The sequence below is a fragment of the Danio rerio genome, chromosome 13, assembly GCF_049306965.1.
Source record: "Danio rerio strain Tuebingen ecotype United States chromosome 13, GRCz12tu, whole genome shotgun sequence".
Lineage (NCBI taxonomy): Eukaryota > Metazoa > Chordata > Actinopteri > Cypriniformes > Danionidae > Danio > Danio rerio.
Window position 1 is genome coordinate 45,417,501 of NC_133188.1, and position 17,930 is coordinate 45,435,430.

At 35.7% G+C, this 17,930-nt stretch overlaps 1 protein-coding gene across 1 annotated transcript in view; it reads right to left on the reverse strand.

Annotated features, from left to right (window-relative positions):
- ipmka (inositol polyphosphate multikinase a) overlaps nt 1-16,493 on the reverse strand; it is a 24,431-nt gene extending 7,938 nt beyond the window's left edge. The window contains exons 1-4 of the mRNA XM_021480893.3: nt 16,131-16,493; nt 10,819-10,904; nt 8,562-8,658; nt 3,962-4,134 (exon numbers count right to left, since the gene is read on the reverse strand). Coding sequence (XP_021336568.2) covers nt 3,962-4,134; nt 8,562-8,658; nt 10,819-10,904; nt 16,131-16,284 — 510 coding nt within the window. The 5' untranslated portion in view covers nt 16,285-16,493. The remainder of the gene's footprint in view (nt 1-3,961; nt 4,135-8,561; nt 8,659-10,818; nt 10,905-16,130) is intronic.
- Nucleotides 16,494-17,930: the final 1,437 nt, after the last annotated feature.

Here is a 17,930-nt window from a genome sequence, read left to right on the forward strand (position 1 = left end):
AAGCTAAAATTTCAATATTTAAAAATTTGAAAAAACATTCATTCATTCAGTCTTTTTCTTTTCAGCTTTGTCCCTTTATTATTCAGGGGTCGCCACACTGGAATGAACCACCAACTTATCCAGTATATGTTTTACACAGCAAATGCCATTCTAGCCGCAACCCAGTACCGGGAAATACCCATACACTCTCATTCACACACATACACTACGGCCAATTTAGCTTGCCCAATTCACCGCTTGTCTTTGGACCTGTGGGGGAAACTGGAGCACCCGGAGGAAACCCACGCCAACACGGGGAGAACATGCAAACTCCACACAGAAATGCCAACTGAGCCAGCCGAGGCTTGAACCAGCGACCTTCTTGCTGTGAGGCGAGACATATGTTAGTTTTTTTTTATATATTAAGTTACAAATTTTAGCATTCATTTTTATCTTTTTTATTTTATTTGGTTGGTAGACAATATATTATTATTTAAAATATTTTACTTTTAAATGTTTTCTTTTATTATTAAACAGTGTTCTGATGCTGTGTTCACACCAGACGTGGAACGCGGGGATAAATCGCTCTATTCGTGCGTAAATAGCCGCGTGAACATCTGAGTTTACTCGCTTCTTTCGCGTGTCAAACCTTGCTTTATTCACGCGTCAAATCCACTTTATTCGCGCATCAAATTCACTTTAGAACAGATGCGAATTCGCGTGATGGGCAGGACTTCTGTCTGCTCTGTGACTCTAGCTTCGTTGCTTAATGGCTAGCATGGATTTTATTAGGAAAATAACTGAGTTTATGTGCTTTATGAAGGCTGAAAAACAGCGTTGATATGTTTAGGAGTCTGAGTCCACTAGATCCTTTAAACTCATAAACTCCTCCCGAAACTGAACCTGGATGATGGAGGCTTTCAGCGGTGCTTCTGACTGAGCTGAGCCCAGTTTGATGAATGATTGTCGGTGTCGTCTGAAGGATTTCCCCCCGGACACCAACAACAGGCCCTATGTCACAATCACTCCCCCACAAGAGCAAGCTCCTGATTGGTTAACATGGCGCAAATGTCCGCTTAAGTTCAGATTTTTGAACTCGAGCAATTCGCGTGAAACGTTAAATGGGCAAAACGCTCAATTCACGCCGCGCCATTCGTGCGTATCACGCCATTTGCACCCCGTCATACACGCAAGTTGCATCATTCACGCCGTGCCATTCATGCGTATCATGCCACTGGATGTTTTTTTGCGCGTTTTCATTGACTTAACATGTAAATCACTTGGGCTTGATGCTCCTTCCGCGTCTGGTGTGAACACAGCATAAAGAATTCCTTGTGTTTTTTTTTTTGAGATTTTTAATAATATTATTTTTAAGTTTACAAGTCTTGCATGTAAACTATTATAAATGGTATTATTATAATCTGAAATAAATAAAAATAAATATTAGGACATGATTTGTCACGGTTGTGGGTTTGTGCGCTCACCTGAGTCTTTTGGTTCCCTCATGCATGTGTTATTGGCTGCGTTCGATACCGCCTACTACTCGGTAGGTACTGCATTTAAATTGAAATGTACTACTCCGTCGTTAGAAAAGTGCGTTCTATATAGTATGAATGTGAAATGTATGAATGGAAATCGAACGTACTACATCTCCCATTTTGTCATAGTCATGTGCCCTACCTGCGTCAGTTGCGTCGCTTCACTCCCATTCATGAATTCTCTCACGAGGCATCATGGGATAGCGCAGCGTGCATGCGATGTGCACTTCAGGATCTCGCCGAAAGTAGTAAGTCATCCGGGTACTTCTCACATACTGATTTTCGAATTCTATAAATTCGGATATACTACTCGGCTCTCATACTGATTTTAGCGTACTATATAGTATGGAAGTATGCGGTTTCCGATGCAGCCATTGTGTCTGTGTTGTTTTGGTCACGTGTTTGGCATCATCAGCTGTTCTGATTAGCCGGTTAGCTGTGGCTCATTATTGCGACTATATCTAAGCAGTGGCCCTATGTTTCTTTGTCAGTTCGTTTTGGTTGTTCATGTACTTTGTCTCTTATTTAGGACTAGGCATGGACCTGTCTTAGGATTCCGTTTCTCTGTCTGACTTCACACCTAATTTTGTTCTTTGATTATTTATATTGACTGTGGGTACTGTATATTACCTCTGGTCAATAAATCTTGCAACTGGATTCATCTGTTTTCTTTTGTTTAAGAAGCGTGACACGGTTTAATAATAAAATAAAACATTTAAAAGTAAAATAATGAAAAGGAAATATAGTAGCTCATAAAATAATATAATCTTATTTAATATCATTAATTTTTCCTTTTTGAAAATAAGTTCCAAGAAATTTTATTTTAGTTTAATAAAAAAATTTTGTTTTCGTAATTTCCAAGAAACAGTGTTGTGTTAATATTATTTATATACAGTGGGTACATTAATGTAGATGGCCCAGCCAGAGCCCTGACTTAAACCCAATTGAGTATCTCTGGAGGGACCAAATAATGGCTGTCCACCAATGTTTACCATCCAACCTGACAGAACTGGAGAAGATCTGCAAGAAGGAATGGCAGAGGATGCCCAAATCCAGGATGTGAAACAACGTGTTGCATCTTTCTCAAAACAATCATGGCTGTATTAGATCAAAAGGGTGCTTCTAAATACTAATCAAAGGGTCTCAATAATTAAGACTATTTAGACTATTTAGACTATTAAGACTATTAGTGTGCTATTTCAGTTTTTCTTTTTTAATAAATCTCCAAAAATGTCATCAAATCTTCCAACATGAGGTGCTGTGTGTACATTATTGAGGAAAAAATGAACTTCAAAGATTTTATGGCTGCAGGGGGGGAGCGGGGGTGGGGGGGAGGGGTGGGGGTTTTGGGGGGTCTGAATACTGTCCATACACACTGTATGTTATATTTTTAAAAAAACTAATTCTAGCTTTTATCTCAACTATGAATAATGATAGCATTCTACAATTCATTAAATGCTAGCTTTATCTTTCTAGAGCATTTCCACCAACCTCCATCCTAGAACATAAAAACTACAAACATTATGTCACTTATAATCCACTGTATGATCTTAATAAATGTTTAAGATCTTTTGATTCAACGATGGAATTAATTTTATATCTCTCACATTATGACCTTCTTCCCGGCCAACATAGCATGATGATGTTGAGAAAGCAAAAGCAGAGGAGTGTGTGTACTGACCGCTGCTTTCATCACAATCTTATCATCAAACGTCTTATCAGTATTCCTCAGAGCTAATTAGCAGAGAGTCTGGATAAGCTCAGAATATTGATCATGACTTACAAGACAGCAAACAGGGGGGTTCTACTGTGACACAGTAACTTAGCATGCTGCGTGTGCTAATGTGGCTGAAGTTGCCATCATCTCTGTTCATAGACAAAATGCTCACCACCAGTGTATCTCATAAATGCACATTAATTATGCAGTGAGTAGCCAGATGACAGACATTATATGTGTTCTGTAACGATAAGAAAAAATGTAATCGCTTTAATAGTGTAACTTCATTTTGCAAAGTTAAAACATCAGAACAGAGCAGTAACATGTTAGTCAATGAGTTTACTATTCCTTTAATCTGCTGTTCATTTCTTGTTTTGTTACTTTGGTTAGAACAGCATATAAAAGCCCCGCCCTCTTCTGGAAAGCAGCAACTCATTTGCATTTAAAGAGACACACAAAAAAAGATTGTTTCTGCTTAAACCCAAATGGAGCAATTTTGACAAGCTGTAATAAATGATTTGTGGGCTACTTTGAGCGGAGATTTGTTTTACATCATATGAAAATGGCATAATATGTCCCCCTTTAATATTGTGTTTATGAACCTCACAGTTTCATAATAAAGATATCAGATGCCCAAAGGAGAATAGAGAGATAAAACAGCAGGGAAACAGGAGACGCTGCATTATGAGGATGAGAAAGTTAATAAATCATAAAAATGCTGTCTCACCCTCATGCCCAGTAACAGGAACCCGATCTCTTCCATTAGAGGATACTTGCTGATCTGCTCTTCGCGCTTTTCTTTTGATGCAAATGGATCGTAGCTTCTCCTCCCGATCTTCACATCCATAATGCAGGGCCGCAAGAACCTCCTCGTCACATCCTCCAGCTTCAGATACAGCTCTGGGAAACATGAGATGTTGAGAAAACATGGTTCATTCACATTATTCACAGCACAAAATATCTATATATATTTTACAATTTTAATAAAAATATAGTTAGAATTTAAATGTTTATTATTTTTTGAAACACAATCAGATGTGTTCCCCCAGTTAGTTTTGTAAAAGTATAAAAAGTTTTGTAAAAGTCAAAAAGTATTTACTATTGGCAGTTTTTTTCATTGGCAAAAATGACTTCAGTTTACACTTACCGGCCACTTTATTAGGTACACCTTACTACTATCGGGTTGGATCCGCTTTTGCCTTCAAAACTGCCTTAATCCTTCATGACATAGATTTAACAAGGTACTGGAAATATTCCTCAGAGATTTTGATCCATATTGACATGACAGCATCACGCAGTTGCTCTAGATTTGTCGGCTGCACATCCATGATGCGAATCTCCCGTTCCACCACATCCCAAAGGTGCTCTATTGGATTGAGTTTTGGTGACAGTGGAGGCCATTTGAGTACAGTGAACTCATTGTCATGTTTAAGAAACCAGTCTGAGATGATTTGAGCTTTATGATATGGCGTGTTATCCTGCTAGAAGTAGCTATCAGAAGATGGGTACACTGTGGTCATAAAGCAATGGACATGGTCAGCAACAATACTCAGGTAGGCTGTGGCGTTGACAAGATGCTCAATTGCTACTAATGGCCCCAAAGTGCACCAAGAAAAAGCCCCCACACCATTACACCACCACCTGAACCGTTGATACAAGGCAGGATGGATCTATCCTTTCATGTTGTTGGCACCATTCAAATGTCACAGCAGAAATCGAGACTCATCAGACCATGCAACTGGAAGATTTCCAATCTTCCAGTTTTATCCAGTTTTCGTGAGCCTGTGCGAATTGTAGCCTCAGTTTCCTGTCCTAAGTGGCACCCAGTGTGGTCTTCTGCTGCTGTAGCCCATCCACCTCAAGGTTGGATGTGTTGTGCATTCACAGATACCTCGGATGTAACGAGTGGTTATTTGCCTTTCTATCGGCTCTAACCAGTCTGATCATTCTCCTCTGACCTCTGGCATTAACAAGGCATTAGCAGCAACAGAACTGCCGCTCACTTGATATTTTCTCTTTATCAAACCTTTCACTGTAAACCCTAGAGACGTTTGAGCATAAACATCCCAATAGATCAGCAGTTTCTGTAATACTCAGACCAGCCCGTCTGGCACCAACAACTATGACACGCATAAATGCTTTGGTATGCTGCACTGATATTGGTTGATTACAAATTTGCGTTAACAAGCAGGTGTACCTAATGAAGTGGACGGTGGATATATATAGATAATAGAAGTCATTTAAATATGTTAATTTAATTTGTTAAATAATAAAATTATTAATGTTATTATTATTATTATTATTAGTGTTAATAATGTTTGTGCTACTTAGTAATTTTGTAGAATTCAGTATTCAGTTCATGATTTTCATCGAAAGAATCTATTTTTAAATATTTTTTAAAATATTTTTATAATGTAAGGTATTTACTGTCAGTTTAGATCAATTTTTTTTGTGGCTTTGACTAATATTTATTTGTTTTTTAATAATTAAGCATTAATGAAACATTTAATTATAGATTAATGGTATTTTATCTTATTAGTTAATGTTATCTTATTGGTTTTTAACGGTGTGCATTACCACTAAAAGCAAAAATCTACATTTCAAAATTTTGTCAAGGCAAATAAAAATCCAAACTACAGACCCTGACAGGCGAGTCCTGAAACATCATTAAACAGATTTCATCTCACCACCTGAGTGCTTCATAACTCATCTGAACAATCACACTGAACACTGCGCCTTTAAGATAGTGATGATTCGGACGCCAAGCGACAGTTTGCCAACTGATAAGCCTTTACTGCCAGTCAATTATTTCTGACAAGTTCTTTTCCAATGCCGTCGACTGACACTGGACTTTATTGGGTGTCATTACTGGGACGGTCGAATACACAAACATGAGGCACACAGGAGGACAGCAGTGTAAAGTCCAATATTAAAAACCTGAACACTCCTTGAATGCACACAGACTTTACACAGACTAAACAAATACATCAGCAACAAAGCACATGTACTTTGGACAATGGAAACACCCATAATGAAGATATAAGCTCTTTATGAGCTTTAGAAGAGCATACCGCTGCTGAATGACATCCTATACCACATACCAAACCGTCTATCAATTATTAACTTATTAGCAGCCCTACATCCACCAAACAGAGGCAACACTGTTAACTAGAGCTGACCTTCAAGCTGGACTGCTGAACTAACAGTTTAAATGGAACTGAACTAACACAACACCACACCATAGTGACTTCAAGTCAATGAATTTAGCTTAATTTAACTTCATCAATGGAACATCTGTGAATATTAAACTCAACTAAGTGAAGTTTGATGAAAAAAGACTCAAATAACTTTTGAAGATTGAACGTTTTACTCATGTTACTAACATGATCAACATTTTGCTAGCCTGAATTAGCATGTTTAACATGTTACGCAGATTAAGATGTTTCTAGTGTGCTTTACCACATTGCTAACATGTTTTGCTAACATGCTGTAGTCATTAATTAGCATGTTTCTAACATGTTAACATACTATTATCATTAATTAGTATATTGCTATGCTTTTAGTTTTAGTGAACGTTCATTGTAATAGCAGTCCTAGCATGAATTAGCAAGTTTTAATCTGCTTTAGCACACTGTTACCATGTTTCTTGTACTGATTAATGCAACAGAAGTTGTTAACATGTTACTACCATAGATTAACATTTTACTAGCATGTTTTAAGCATTTGATTTAGTGTTCATGTTGTTAGCATAAATTAGCATGTTTAACAAGTTACAAGAATTAACATGTTTCTAGTGTGTTTTACTTGCTAACCTGTTTTGGTATGGCGCTGACCATGTTGTTTGAATTTATTTTATTTAACAGGCACAATGCTCATTAATAAACAGTAAAACTGTAAATAAGCCAGAGTTAGCCACAGGGGCTAATTTTCATCTGTTGCCCCCTGCCAGATTTTAAAAGGCAACCTAAAAATCAAAAAATGCCACATACAAAAACAGTAAAGTTACATATGACAAAGGGATGAAACATGTAATAAGAATTTCTTAAAATGTTAAACAAAAGAATTACACATGATTACAAACTTGATTTGCTTTTAGCCATTTCTTTAACTTGTATTTAAAAGTTGAATCATTTGTAACACCCCTTAAATCAATAGGAAGTGCGTTCCAAAAATTACTCTATTTGAGAAGACTGATTTGTGCAAAAGTTGTACGTCTAACTGCACAGCACAGTGTCCCCTGGTAACAGATCGTGTTCCTTGACCATTAGTATTCTTTTGTGTCACAAACTCACATAATGGAAGTGGAGCAAATTTTAAAAATCATACAAGCATCAGCCAAATATTTCATATTATCAAAGCTCAATAAAAAAATATTTTTATACTATATTTATATTATATTTTTGTATTATATTACAATGATGATACCTAATAGACTTCTTATACTTACTATACTGACTTCAAATACTTTAAGTGCCTGTCTATAAAGTGATGCAACTGATTTTAAAACTGTTTTACTAGCGTGTGACCAACTAGCAAGACAATATGTAATATGAGAAAAATTCATGGAGTGCATAAAAAGTTTTGCTGCTTCATTAGTCGAGTAAGGCCATATATGCCTGAAGTTGGCCAGATTAAATTTAACAATTTTAGTGACCTTATTGGCATGCTTTTTGAATGTCAATTGTGAATCTAAAATTAGACCTAAATATTTCAAATCAGAGACAACCCTGAGCTTTTTCCCTTTAACAAATACATCAGGATGATGGGTAACTGTCAATGATTGTGAGAAAAACATACAAACTGTTTCACTTGTATTCAAATTAAGATATGATTCACACAAGCAATCAGATACAAGAACTAATGCCTCGGTTAAATAATTTGCTGTTGATAGTAACATAGGCTACTGTTAGCATTAATAAGTATATTGCTAGCATGCATTTAGCATGTGTAGCATATTATTATACTTAAATGTTATCATGAATGTTCCTATAGTAAAGTAAGACTAGCATGAATTAGCCTACTGTTTTAGTTCCAGCATGATTAGCATGTTACAGGCAAGTTTTTAATATTAAACTGCTAACATATTTCTATCTTGAAATAATGCATTAGAAATTATTAACACCTTTCTAACATGTATTTCATGTTGCTAGTATGTTTTTAGCCTCTTTAACATTTACATGTTGTTTGAATGAAATAGCATGTCGCTAGCATGTTTCTGTTATGTATTAGCACATCATTTAATTAGATTACATAAGATTATAAACAAGTCACAGAAGTTATTTCATGTGAACTATATCTACAACAAAGCAGGACATTATAGTTCTTACCATGTGGCGACTCTCGTGGTGACCATGTGCCGTAAAACTTAGGGAGATGTTGCTGAAGCTCTAGTAGCCTTGTGTCTGTGCAGTCTTTAGCATATACCTGCAGGAAAAAACAGGACATGTGATTTAGCTTTTTTTCTACATCAGAAACTCCAGACTTATACTCTTCTATTTAGTACTTAGACTCTCAAGCTGTTAATATACAGTGTAATGAAAAACTGTATAGTTAAGCTGAACATGATGCATTATGGATTACGCCTAAAAAATTGAGACTTTCTAAGACCTTATAATACTCTTTAGTTACACAGTAGGTACGCTAGAAGAAAACATTACACTGTATCATTTTGCAAATGATATAAAAATATTACATTTAATTTGTTCCCTCATTAGTTAAAATTAAATAACAATAATATGAGGATTAGAGGAACATTCAATTTTATCATTCATAAAAAATTGCAACGTTTTTCCAAGTTTTTAAAATGACCTGTTCTTTAAATACAGGGTTCATACACATTTTTAATACTAAAATTCCATGACCTTTCCATGATTTTTTCAAGACATTCAGGTAAATTTTCATTACCTAATGTTTCATGCAATGTTTACATATCTGTGGCAAAAGAAATACAATGCATGTTCAAATTTATTACAGCATATCCCAAAACACAACAATCTATTTAGTTTAAATCTATATTTCATTCATTCATTCTTATTTAGGCATAATACCCTTTATTAACCACCAACTTATCCAGCATATGTTTTACGCAGCTGATACCCTTCCAGCTGCAACCCATAACTGGGAAACATCCATACACACTTATTTACACACATGCATACACTATGGACAATTTAGCTTACCCAATTCACCTATAGCATTACATACCAACTGACCCAGTCTGGGCTCAAGTTAGGGATCTTCTTGCTGTGAGGCAATTGTGCTACCCACTGTGCCACCGTGATGCCAAATTTATATTTATATCTATGTACAATTTATTTAGACAATGCTTACACCACACTAATATTGTGAGTATGTGACTGGCTAAGGACAGAATATACCAGTCAAGACAACTAACCTATATTCAAGTATACAGATATCTGTTTTCCATGACTTTACCAAAACTTTGCAAGTTTTTCTATTTTTCACCAAAACTTTTCCAGGCCAAGAAAATGCCATGTCAAAATTCCATGACTTTTCCAGGATTTTCATGACCATATGAACCCTGTAAATATTAATTAAAGAATTAAATAAATATTAATTAATATAAAAATGTTTCCAATTCTTACTTACAAAACAAAAAAAGTTTTGTCCCAAATAGTGCTTGGCAAAAAGTAATCTTGATAAATGACATCCAAATTAAAGGTTTATTTAAGTGTACTGTGTATATGTATTAAATTATATAAGAATATAATACAAATTATATGTACATATAAATACCTATAAAATTGTTTTGGGGCAGCACAATGGCGCAGTGGGTTACACAATCACCTCGCAGCAAGATGATTGCTGGTTCGAGCCCCGGCTGGGTCAGTTGGCATTTCTGTGTGAGTTTGCATGTTCTCCCTGTGTTGGCGCGGGTTTCCTCCAGGTGCTCCAGTTTATGTTGTAAAGGTGAATTGGGTAGGCTAAGTTGTCCGTAGTGTATGTGTATGAATGAGTTTGTACATGTATTTCCCAGTGATGGGTTGCAGCTGAAAGGGCATCCGCTACATAAAACATATGCTGGATAAATTGGCAGTTCATTCCGCTCTGGCGACCTCTCATTAGAATGAATGAATGAATGAAAAAATTTTTTGTATAGTTTTGTTTCTATGTATGTGTGTATATCACACACACATATATATATATATATATATATATATATATATATATATATATATATATATATATATATATATATATATATATATATATATATATATATATATATATATATATATATATATACAATACACACTCATATATATTGTGTCAAAACAAACCTTTATTTTGGATGTGATTAATCACGATTAATCTTTGCCCATCACTAGTCCTAACATTTACATTTTACAAATTGCGAGTGAAGTTTATGATCCAAATCTTCACATGATCTCTCAAAAATCATAAAAAATATTCAATATGCCCATTTTTTTGCTATTTTCTAGGTGTATAAAATGTATTTTCTAAATAAAAAAGCATCAATAAATAGCTTTTACTAAATGCATCTTTTCCTAAATATGAATATCTGCCTTTTTAAAATTAACATATAGACGTTTAGCTGCTTGCCTGTGTGTAGAAGTGCATTTCTCGTGGGCCTCTCGGAGGAGGCTGGAGCTGTTTCAGGATTGTTCCATCAGGATGCTTCAAAACACCTGCGCAATTGCAAAGGAAAGAAAAAAAACCTTGAAACCGTGCTGACACTTTATCATTGTGACATCTTATGAGTATTTTGTGACTGAACGGTTGTATGGAGGCAAGGAAAACCTCTGAAGAGAGAGAGTTAAGCCACATAAATGAATGAGTATGAGAATTACAATGACGTCAGAAATTTTAGGATTTAATCAACAGCTGACAAGACAGTGCACTGATGAGTAAACTGCAAACTCACCAAAGTTGCATTTGTTTAATCAAAATTACAGTAAAAATTAAATACTGAGATGTTATATATACAATTCATATATTAATAAATCAGAACTTTTAGCCCCCCTTTTTCACTTAATGTCAAAATTTTCAAATTTTCACTCATTGTCTGATAATATTTTTTCTTCTGAAAAAAAGTATTTTTTTATTTCAGCTAGAATAAATGATTACATTTTTTAAAAAACATTTTATGGTCAAAATTATTAGCCCTTATAAGCTATTTTTTTTCTCGATAGTCTACAGAACAAACCATCGTTACACAATATCTTGCCTAATTACCCTATCCTGCCTAGTTAACTTAATTAACCTAGTTAAGCCTTTATATATCACTTTAAGCAGTATAGAAGTGTCTTGAAACATATCTAGTCGAATAATATTTACTGTCATCATGACTAAGATAAGATAAAACAGTTATTACACATTAGTTATTAAAACTATTATGTTTAGAAATGTGTTGAAAAAAAGCTGCTGTATTCATTCCTCTAATGGAAATGTTGGATTTTCAGTATCATCAGTATCCCATGTTCCTTCAGAAGTCCTACACAAAAAAGTCGGTAACACTTTACAATAAAGTTCATTAGTTAATGCATTTACTAACATGAACTAATCATGAACAACACTTGTACAGCATTTATTAATCATAATTGAACATTTACTAATGCATTATTAACATCCAAGTCCATGCTTGTTAACATTAGTTAATGCACCATGAGTTAACATGAACTAACAATGAACAACTGTATTTTCATTCACTAACGTCAACTAACATGAACAAATACAGTAGTAAATTTACATGTTAGTAAATGCATTCATTAACATTAACTAATGAACCTTTTTGTAAAGTGTGACCAAAAAGTCAATGGTAATGGTGATTTTAATGGTGATGTTAATTGAAATAAACAGTAAAAATGTAGGGCCATACAGTGACTATCACTGTCGCCTCACTGCATAAAGGTCACTGGTTGAGATCAGTTGGCATTTCTGTGTGGACTTTGCATGTTCTCTCCTTGTTGGCATGTGTGGTTTCCCCCACAGTCCAAAGACATGGTATAATTGAATTTAACAAGCTAAATTGGCTGGTGTATGTGTTTAAATAAGTGTGTATGGGTGTTCCCCAGTACTGGGTTGCAGCTGGCAGGGCATCCGCTGTGTAAAACATATGCTGGATAAGTTGGCAGTTCATTCCACTGTGGCGACCCCTGATTAATAAAGGGACTAAAAGTGAATCTAAAAATATAAGAAATTCCATTTTTCCAGTAAGATGATATTTTATGGAAGATTTGGTGACTCTGGATTATGATTTTAAAAATTGCTCCAACATACATACATATTTTTCCATAATTTACAAAAAACACACACTAAGATACAATAGTTTACACAAATAATATATTTTGTCAACTATTTTTACGACAAGGGTGACGTAGTGGTGCAGCAGGTAGTGCTGTCGCCTCACAGAATGAAGGTCGCTGGTTCGAGCCTCGGCCGGGTCAGTTGGCATTTCTGTGTGCATGTTCTCCCCGTGCTCCGGTTTCACCCACAAGTCCAAAGGCATGCGCTATAGGTGAATCGGGTAAGCCAAATTGTCCATAGTGTATGTACTGTATGTGTGCAAATGAGTGTGTATGGGTTTCCCAGTGAAGGGTTGCAGCTGAAAGGGCTGCATAAAACTGCGTAAAACATATGCCGGATAAGTTGGTGGTTCATTCCACTGTGGCGACCCCAGACTAATAAAGGGACTAAGCCAAAAAGAAAATGACTAAGACTTAAGTTCATTATGCATTTTATGTTGCATCTGTTAATGAATAATGTTCATTGCATTGCTTTACGTTTAGTAGTTGTGTGAATGACACCGAGCACCTTCTATATATAAATATGCTTTTCAGCTTGCGGGAAAAGTTGATTATGATGAGCTTTTTTCCTCATTCTGTATGACTTTCTCATCACCACATGCTTACGGTTGCATTTTTGTCTGTGACAAAGCTATGTTGTAATTATGTTAGTACTTCAAAGATTGATGTATGACTCTAAAATTTATGAAATACGGTAAAGTATTGTAAAATAGACATTTATTTTGTTCATACTTTATACCATAGTTTAACGGTATTATTTTGACATTTAGACAATTACACACTGTTATCGATCTTTGTAATTTACGCAGTATTTTACTGTAATGTGTACTGTATTTTACTGTAGGACGGTTATGTGGTGTTACTGTATTTTAAAGTTCTGCACTGTGAAAATGACTGTATATTTTACAGTAAAGCCATACAATACTGTAAATATAAATGGTGCTGTAAATGTAAATACAGCATTTTCGCTTTCATTTATTTACAGTAAGATACTGGCAAACTGATGCCAGTAAGTTACTGTAAATTGTACAGGAAACATTAACAGTGCAGAAGCTGATTTTAGGCGACGCAGTAGCGCAGTAGGTAGTGCTGTCGCTCACAGCAAGAAGTTCGCTGGTTCGAGCCTCGTCTGGGTCAGCTGGCGTCTCTGTGTGGAGTTTGCATGTTTCTTTGCATTTGCCTGCTCTGGTTTCCCCCAAAGTCCAAAGACATGCGGTACAGGTAAATTGAGTAGGCTAAATTTTCCGTAGTGTATGAGTGTGAATGAGCATGGATGTTTCCCAGAGATGAGTTGCAGCTGGAAGGGCATCCGCTGCGTAAAAAACATATGCTGGATAAGTTGGCGGTTCATTCCGCTGTGGCGACCCTAGATTAATAAAGGGACTAAGCCGACAAGAAAATAAATGAAACCTAAAATGTTATAGTTTTTTACCGTTTAAAATGATGATCAGTAGTAATGCTGTTATTGTGCTATATTACTATTATTAACATTGTTGTAAACAGCTAGTAACATTTTTGTGGATTATATGATTTCAAAATTCTCTGATAAACAGAAAATGCATAACAACCATCACAGTTACCACAGTAATCCTGCTTGTGCTGGAAACGTCATTCAAAACGCTTTATTTTGAAATTAGGGTGAGCTTTAAATGACTTGGTGCTACAGAACTGTCATTTCCTTAACACAAGAACAGCTAGACAAAGTGCTGACCACTGACAATCTGGCGGTCCATCAGATAACAGCTCACTTCTCGTTATTCAGAAAATCCCCCATGACAGAGCCACTAATGATGCACATGAGAGTTACTACAGCAAATGATGTCATCTCACTGCTGGCACTGAGGCGGCGTAATGCTTATTTTCATAGGAATCACCATGACAATATTCCACGTTAAACAGAGTGACAACAAATTCTATGACCTTTCATTAAACTATAGCTGTCTTGTCTAATACTTTTGACATATTACATTACTCAATCCATTACTCAGTGTAAAGAAGACTCCTTTTGGAATTTCTGTCATTCATTCATTCATTTTCTTTTTCGGGTTAGTCCCTTTATTAATCTGGGGTCACCACAGCGGAATGAACCGCCAACTTATCCAGCATGTTTTACCGCAGCGGATGCCCTTCCAGCTGCAACCCCCTGTCTGGGAAACATTCACACACACTCATTTACACTCATACACTATGGACAATTTAGCCAACCCAATTCATCTGTACCACATGTCGTTGGACTGTGGTGGAATCCGGAGCACCCGGAGGAAAGCTACGCGAGCCCAGGGAGAACATGCAAACTCCACACAGAAATGCCAACTGACCCAGCCGAGGCTAAAACCAGCGATCTATTTGCTGTGAGGCGACAGCACTACCTCTTGTGCCACTGCTTTGCCAGAATTTCTGTCATAATTCGGATAATTTTAATGGAGATTCTGTGCCAAAAGGAATATGATTATCTATGGGATAAATGTCATATAGGATTGGGAAAGTAATTAAAATAAAATTTTTAAGTTTTAGTTCTTCAAAAAAAAAAAAAACTCCTGACCCTCATTTATCTAGTGGGATGAAATTTTATTATGAGGGATCTGGAAGAGTCGTTCCAGATTATGATTAATTATAAAAAATGGTTCCAATAAAAAAAAAAAAAAAAACTTCTGGTTCCACCCCTCCCTTGCTTTATTTTTATTTTCAATATTATTTTAATATGTATATGTAATTTTTTTCTTTCTCTTTTTGACTCTAGCTGTTTAAGGTTCCCTGATTGGGCTTTTACTAACTTTCCTTTATTGCAGTTTCTAATATCTTAATCTGTTTGTCTATTACCCCTTTAACTACCCCACCAAGAAAAATGTTTGGATTGCATTTCTTAACTCCTAATGTCTCTAGTTAACACACAATGCATTTTTTTCAACACATCCCATATATTCTAAAATATCAACCTGTACCAAATGGTTGATATGTCAGTTTATGGTAAAAGTACTGGAATAAATAATGAAGTGTAAGACCAATTTATTTAAAAAAAAAAAAAAAGATATTCAAAATAAAATCATTTTAATACTAAATCATCTTTATTTTTTGAAGTATCATATAAAAATATTCTCAGATTTTCATTTTTTTAACAATACAACCAAAATAAAAAAAATTGCTCCAACATAAATAGCCTAAATATTTTGCCATAATTTACAGAAAACACACAATAAAATGTCAATTTGTGCAACAAATGTTAAAAATGAACACAGTGCTACAGCAGTTATACGTTTAACATTTACATTTGCACTACATTTATTCTTTTCATTTTAGTCTTTTAAAATACAACTGGCCTACAATTTATCATTGTTTTTTTAAATATAATATATTTTAATAACTAGGCCTCTGGTAAGAACGTTCTTTTAATTTTGCAAAAAACATATGTTAAACTTACTGAAATTGGAACATATTTTATTCAGTTATTTAACTCATTATTTGACTAATTTACATCGAAAGTAACACAACCAAACAACTATTCCAATGGGAATTCACATGTAATCTTGTATACATGTATTTCTTAAATCTGATATTAAAAATTAACGACAAACATGCGTAATTCGTATTTGACACACGATATAAACTGACCAGTGTTATTGATCCCGCATTTATGTCCGGCCACCTGATGAGAGAAAGGCACACATCCATCCAGCAGCCTCTGTTTAACTGACTCGTGGTTATGATTTCCATTCTCCAGCTGTACCAGAGTAAACTTGGAGACGATCTGACCATCTGCAGACATGTCCAGCCTCACAATTATCAGAGTTTACTCGAAGCTCGCAAAACTTCTGTTAATGGTTTTCCATACTATCTGACTGTCATTCCACAGGAACATTAATCGCTCATTGATTGGTTAAATGTTACCGGTCGTACGCGCGTCCAAAGCCCTCAAAGTTTGCGTTCATTCCCTCGCATATGCGGCTTGGGTTTTTTTTTCTTTTTTCTATCTCCACTGATGGAGCGCAACGCGTCGGGTTACTGAATGAATCGTGACGTCACAGAAAGGTCCACCAATCAAAGTTGGCGTCAGCACAGGTTGAGTTCTTGAGCGTCGCGTCTTTTTTTTTTTTTTTTTGCTAACATTTGCCCAACAATACAGGTGTGAAGAATAAATGTGATGAACAGAGAAACAGGAGTTGGGAATATTGCCCAACAACATTTCAGTAGTGAGTACAAGCAACAGAGAGAGAGAAAAAATGAATGAATAAATATATTAAATAATACAAAAATTGCTAAATATACTAAACCAAGTATAAGATAATAAAGATAAAAAAGCCAAGGAATTCACAGCATAAATAGCATCAGTACGAATTATATAAAACACAACAAAAACAACACATATTCAATGTTTTAGTTGCTTTTATGTTAGAAGAGGTAGAGAGAGACTTAGGCTAATTCTTGATATCTGTTTGAAAATGAAAAAAATTAGGGGTGATATTCATTACATTGCATTAATAGCTTGAAATATATATATATATATATATATATATATATATATATATATATATATATATATATATCACACGGGTAGCAGTGCGATATGGCTGTATATCGGCAATGGTGGAAGGCATGCGTCTTAGTGCCCCCACCAGTGCCGATATACAGCCATATCGCACTGCTACGAGTGTCATATTGCGTTTATACAACAGTTTGACGGCATAATTGTGTATATAAAAACAAAATCAAACATGGAGATTCTCAAAAACCCTTTTGTGTGAGGAACTACTTTCTTCCACGTTGGATTCAAATCATAGGCTGACAGTTACACAGCCGAGCAAGCATCTTTTAAACTTTAGATCTGTAGGTGAATTGAGGAAACCGGAGCACCCGGAGGAAACCTACGCGAATGCAGGGAGAACATGCAAACTCCACACAGAAACGCCAACTGAGTCGAGGCTCGAACCAGCGATCTTGCTGTGAGGCGACAGCAATACCTACTGCGCCACTGCCTCGCCCATCTTAATGATTATCAATTATATGAAATCCTTCATTTAAAAAATGCGTTTTCATTCCCAGCAAGAAGGTCACTGGTTTGAGTCCCGGCTGGGTCAGTTAGCATTTCTGTGTGGAGTTTGCATGTTCTCCCTGTGTTCATGTGGGTTTCCTCTGGGTGCTCTGGTTTCCCCTACAGTCCAAACACATGCACTATAGGTGAATTGATAAAACTAAAATGGCAGTAGTATGTGTGTGAATGAGTGTTTCCCAGTAATGGGTTGCAGCTGGAAGGACATTCACTGTGTAAAATATATGCTGGATAAGTTGGCAGTTCATTCCGCTGTGGTGACCACAGATTAATACAGGGATTAAGCCAAAAAGAAAATGAAAGAATGAGTTGGCGGTTCATTCCGCTGTGGCGACCCCTGGTGAATAAACAGATTAAGCAGAAGG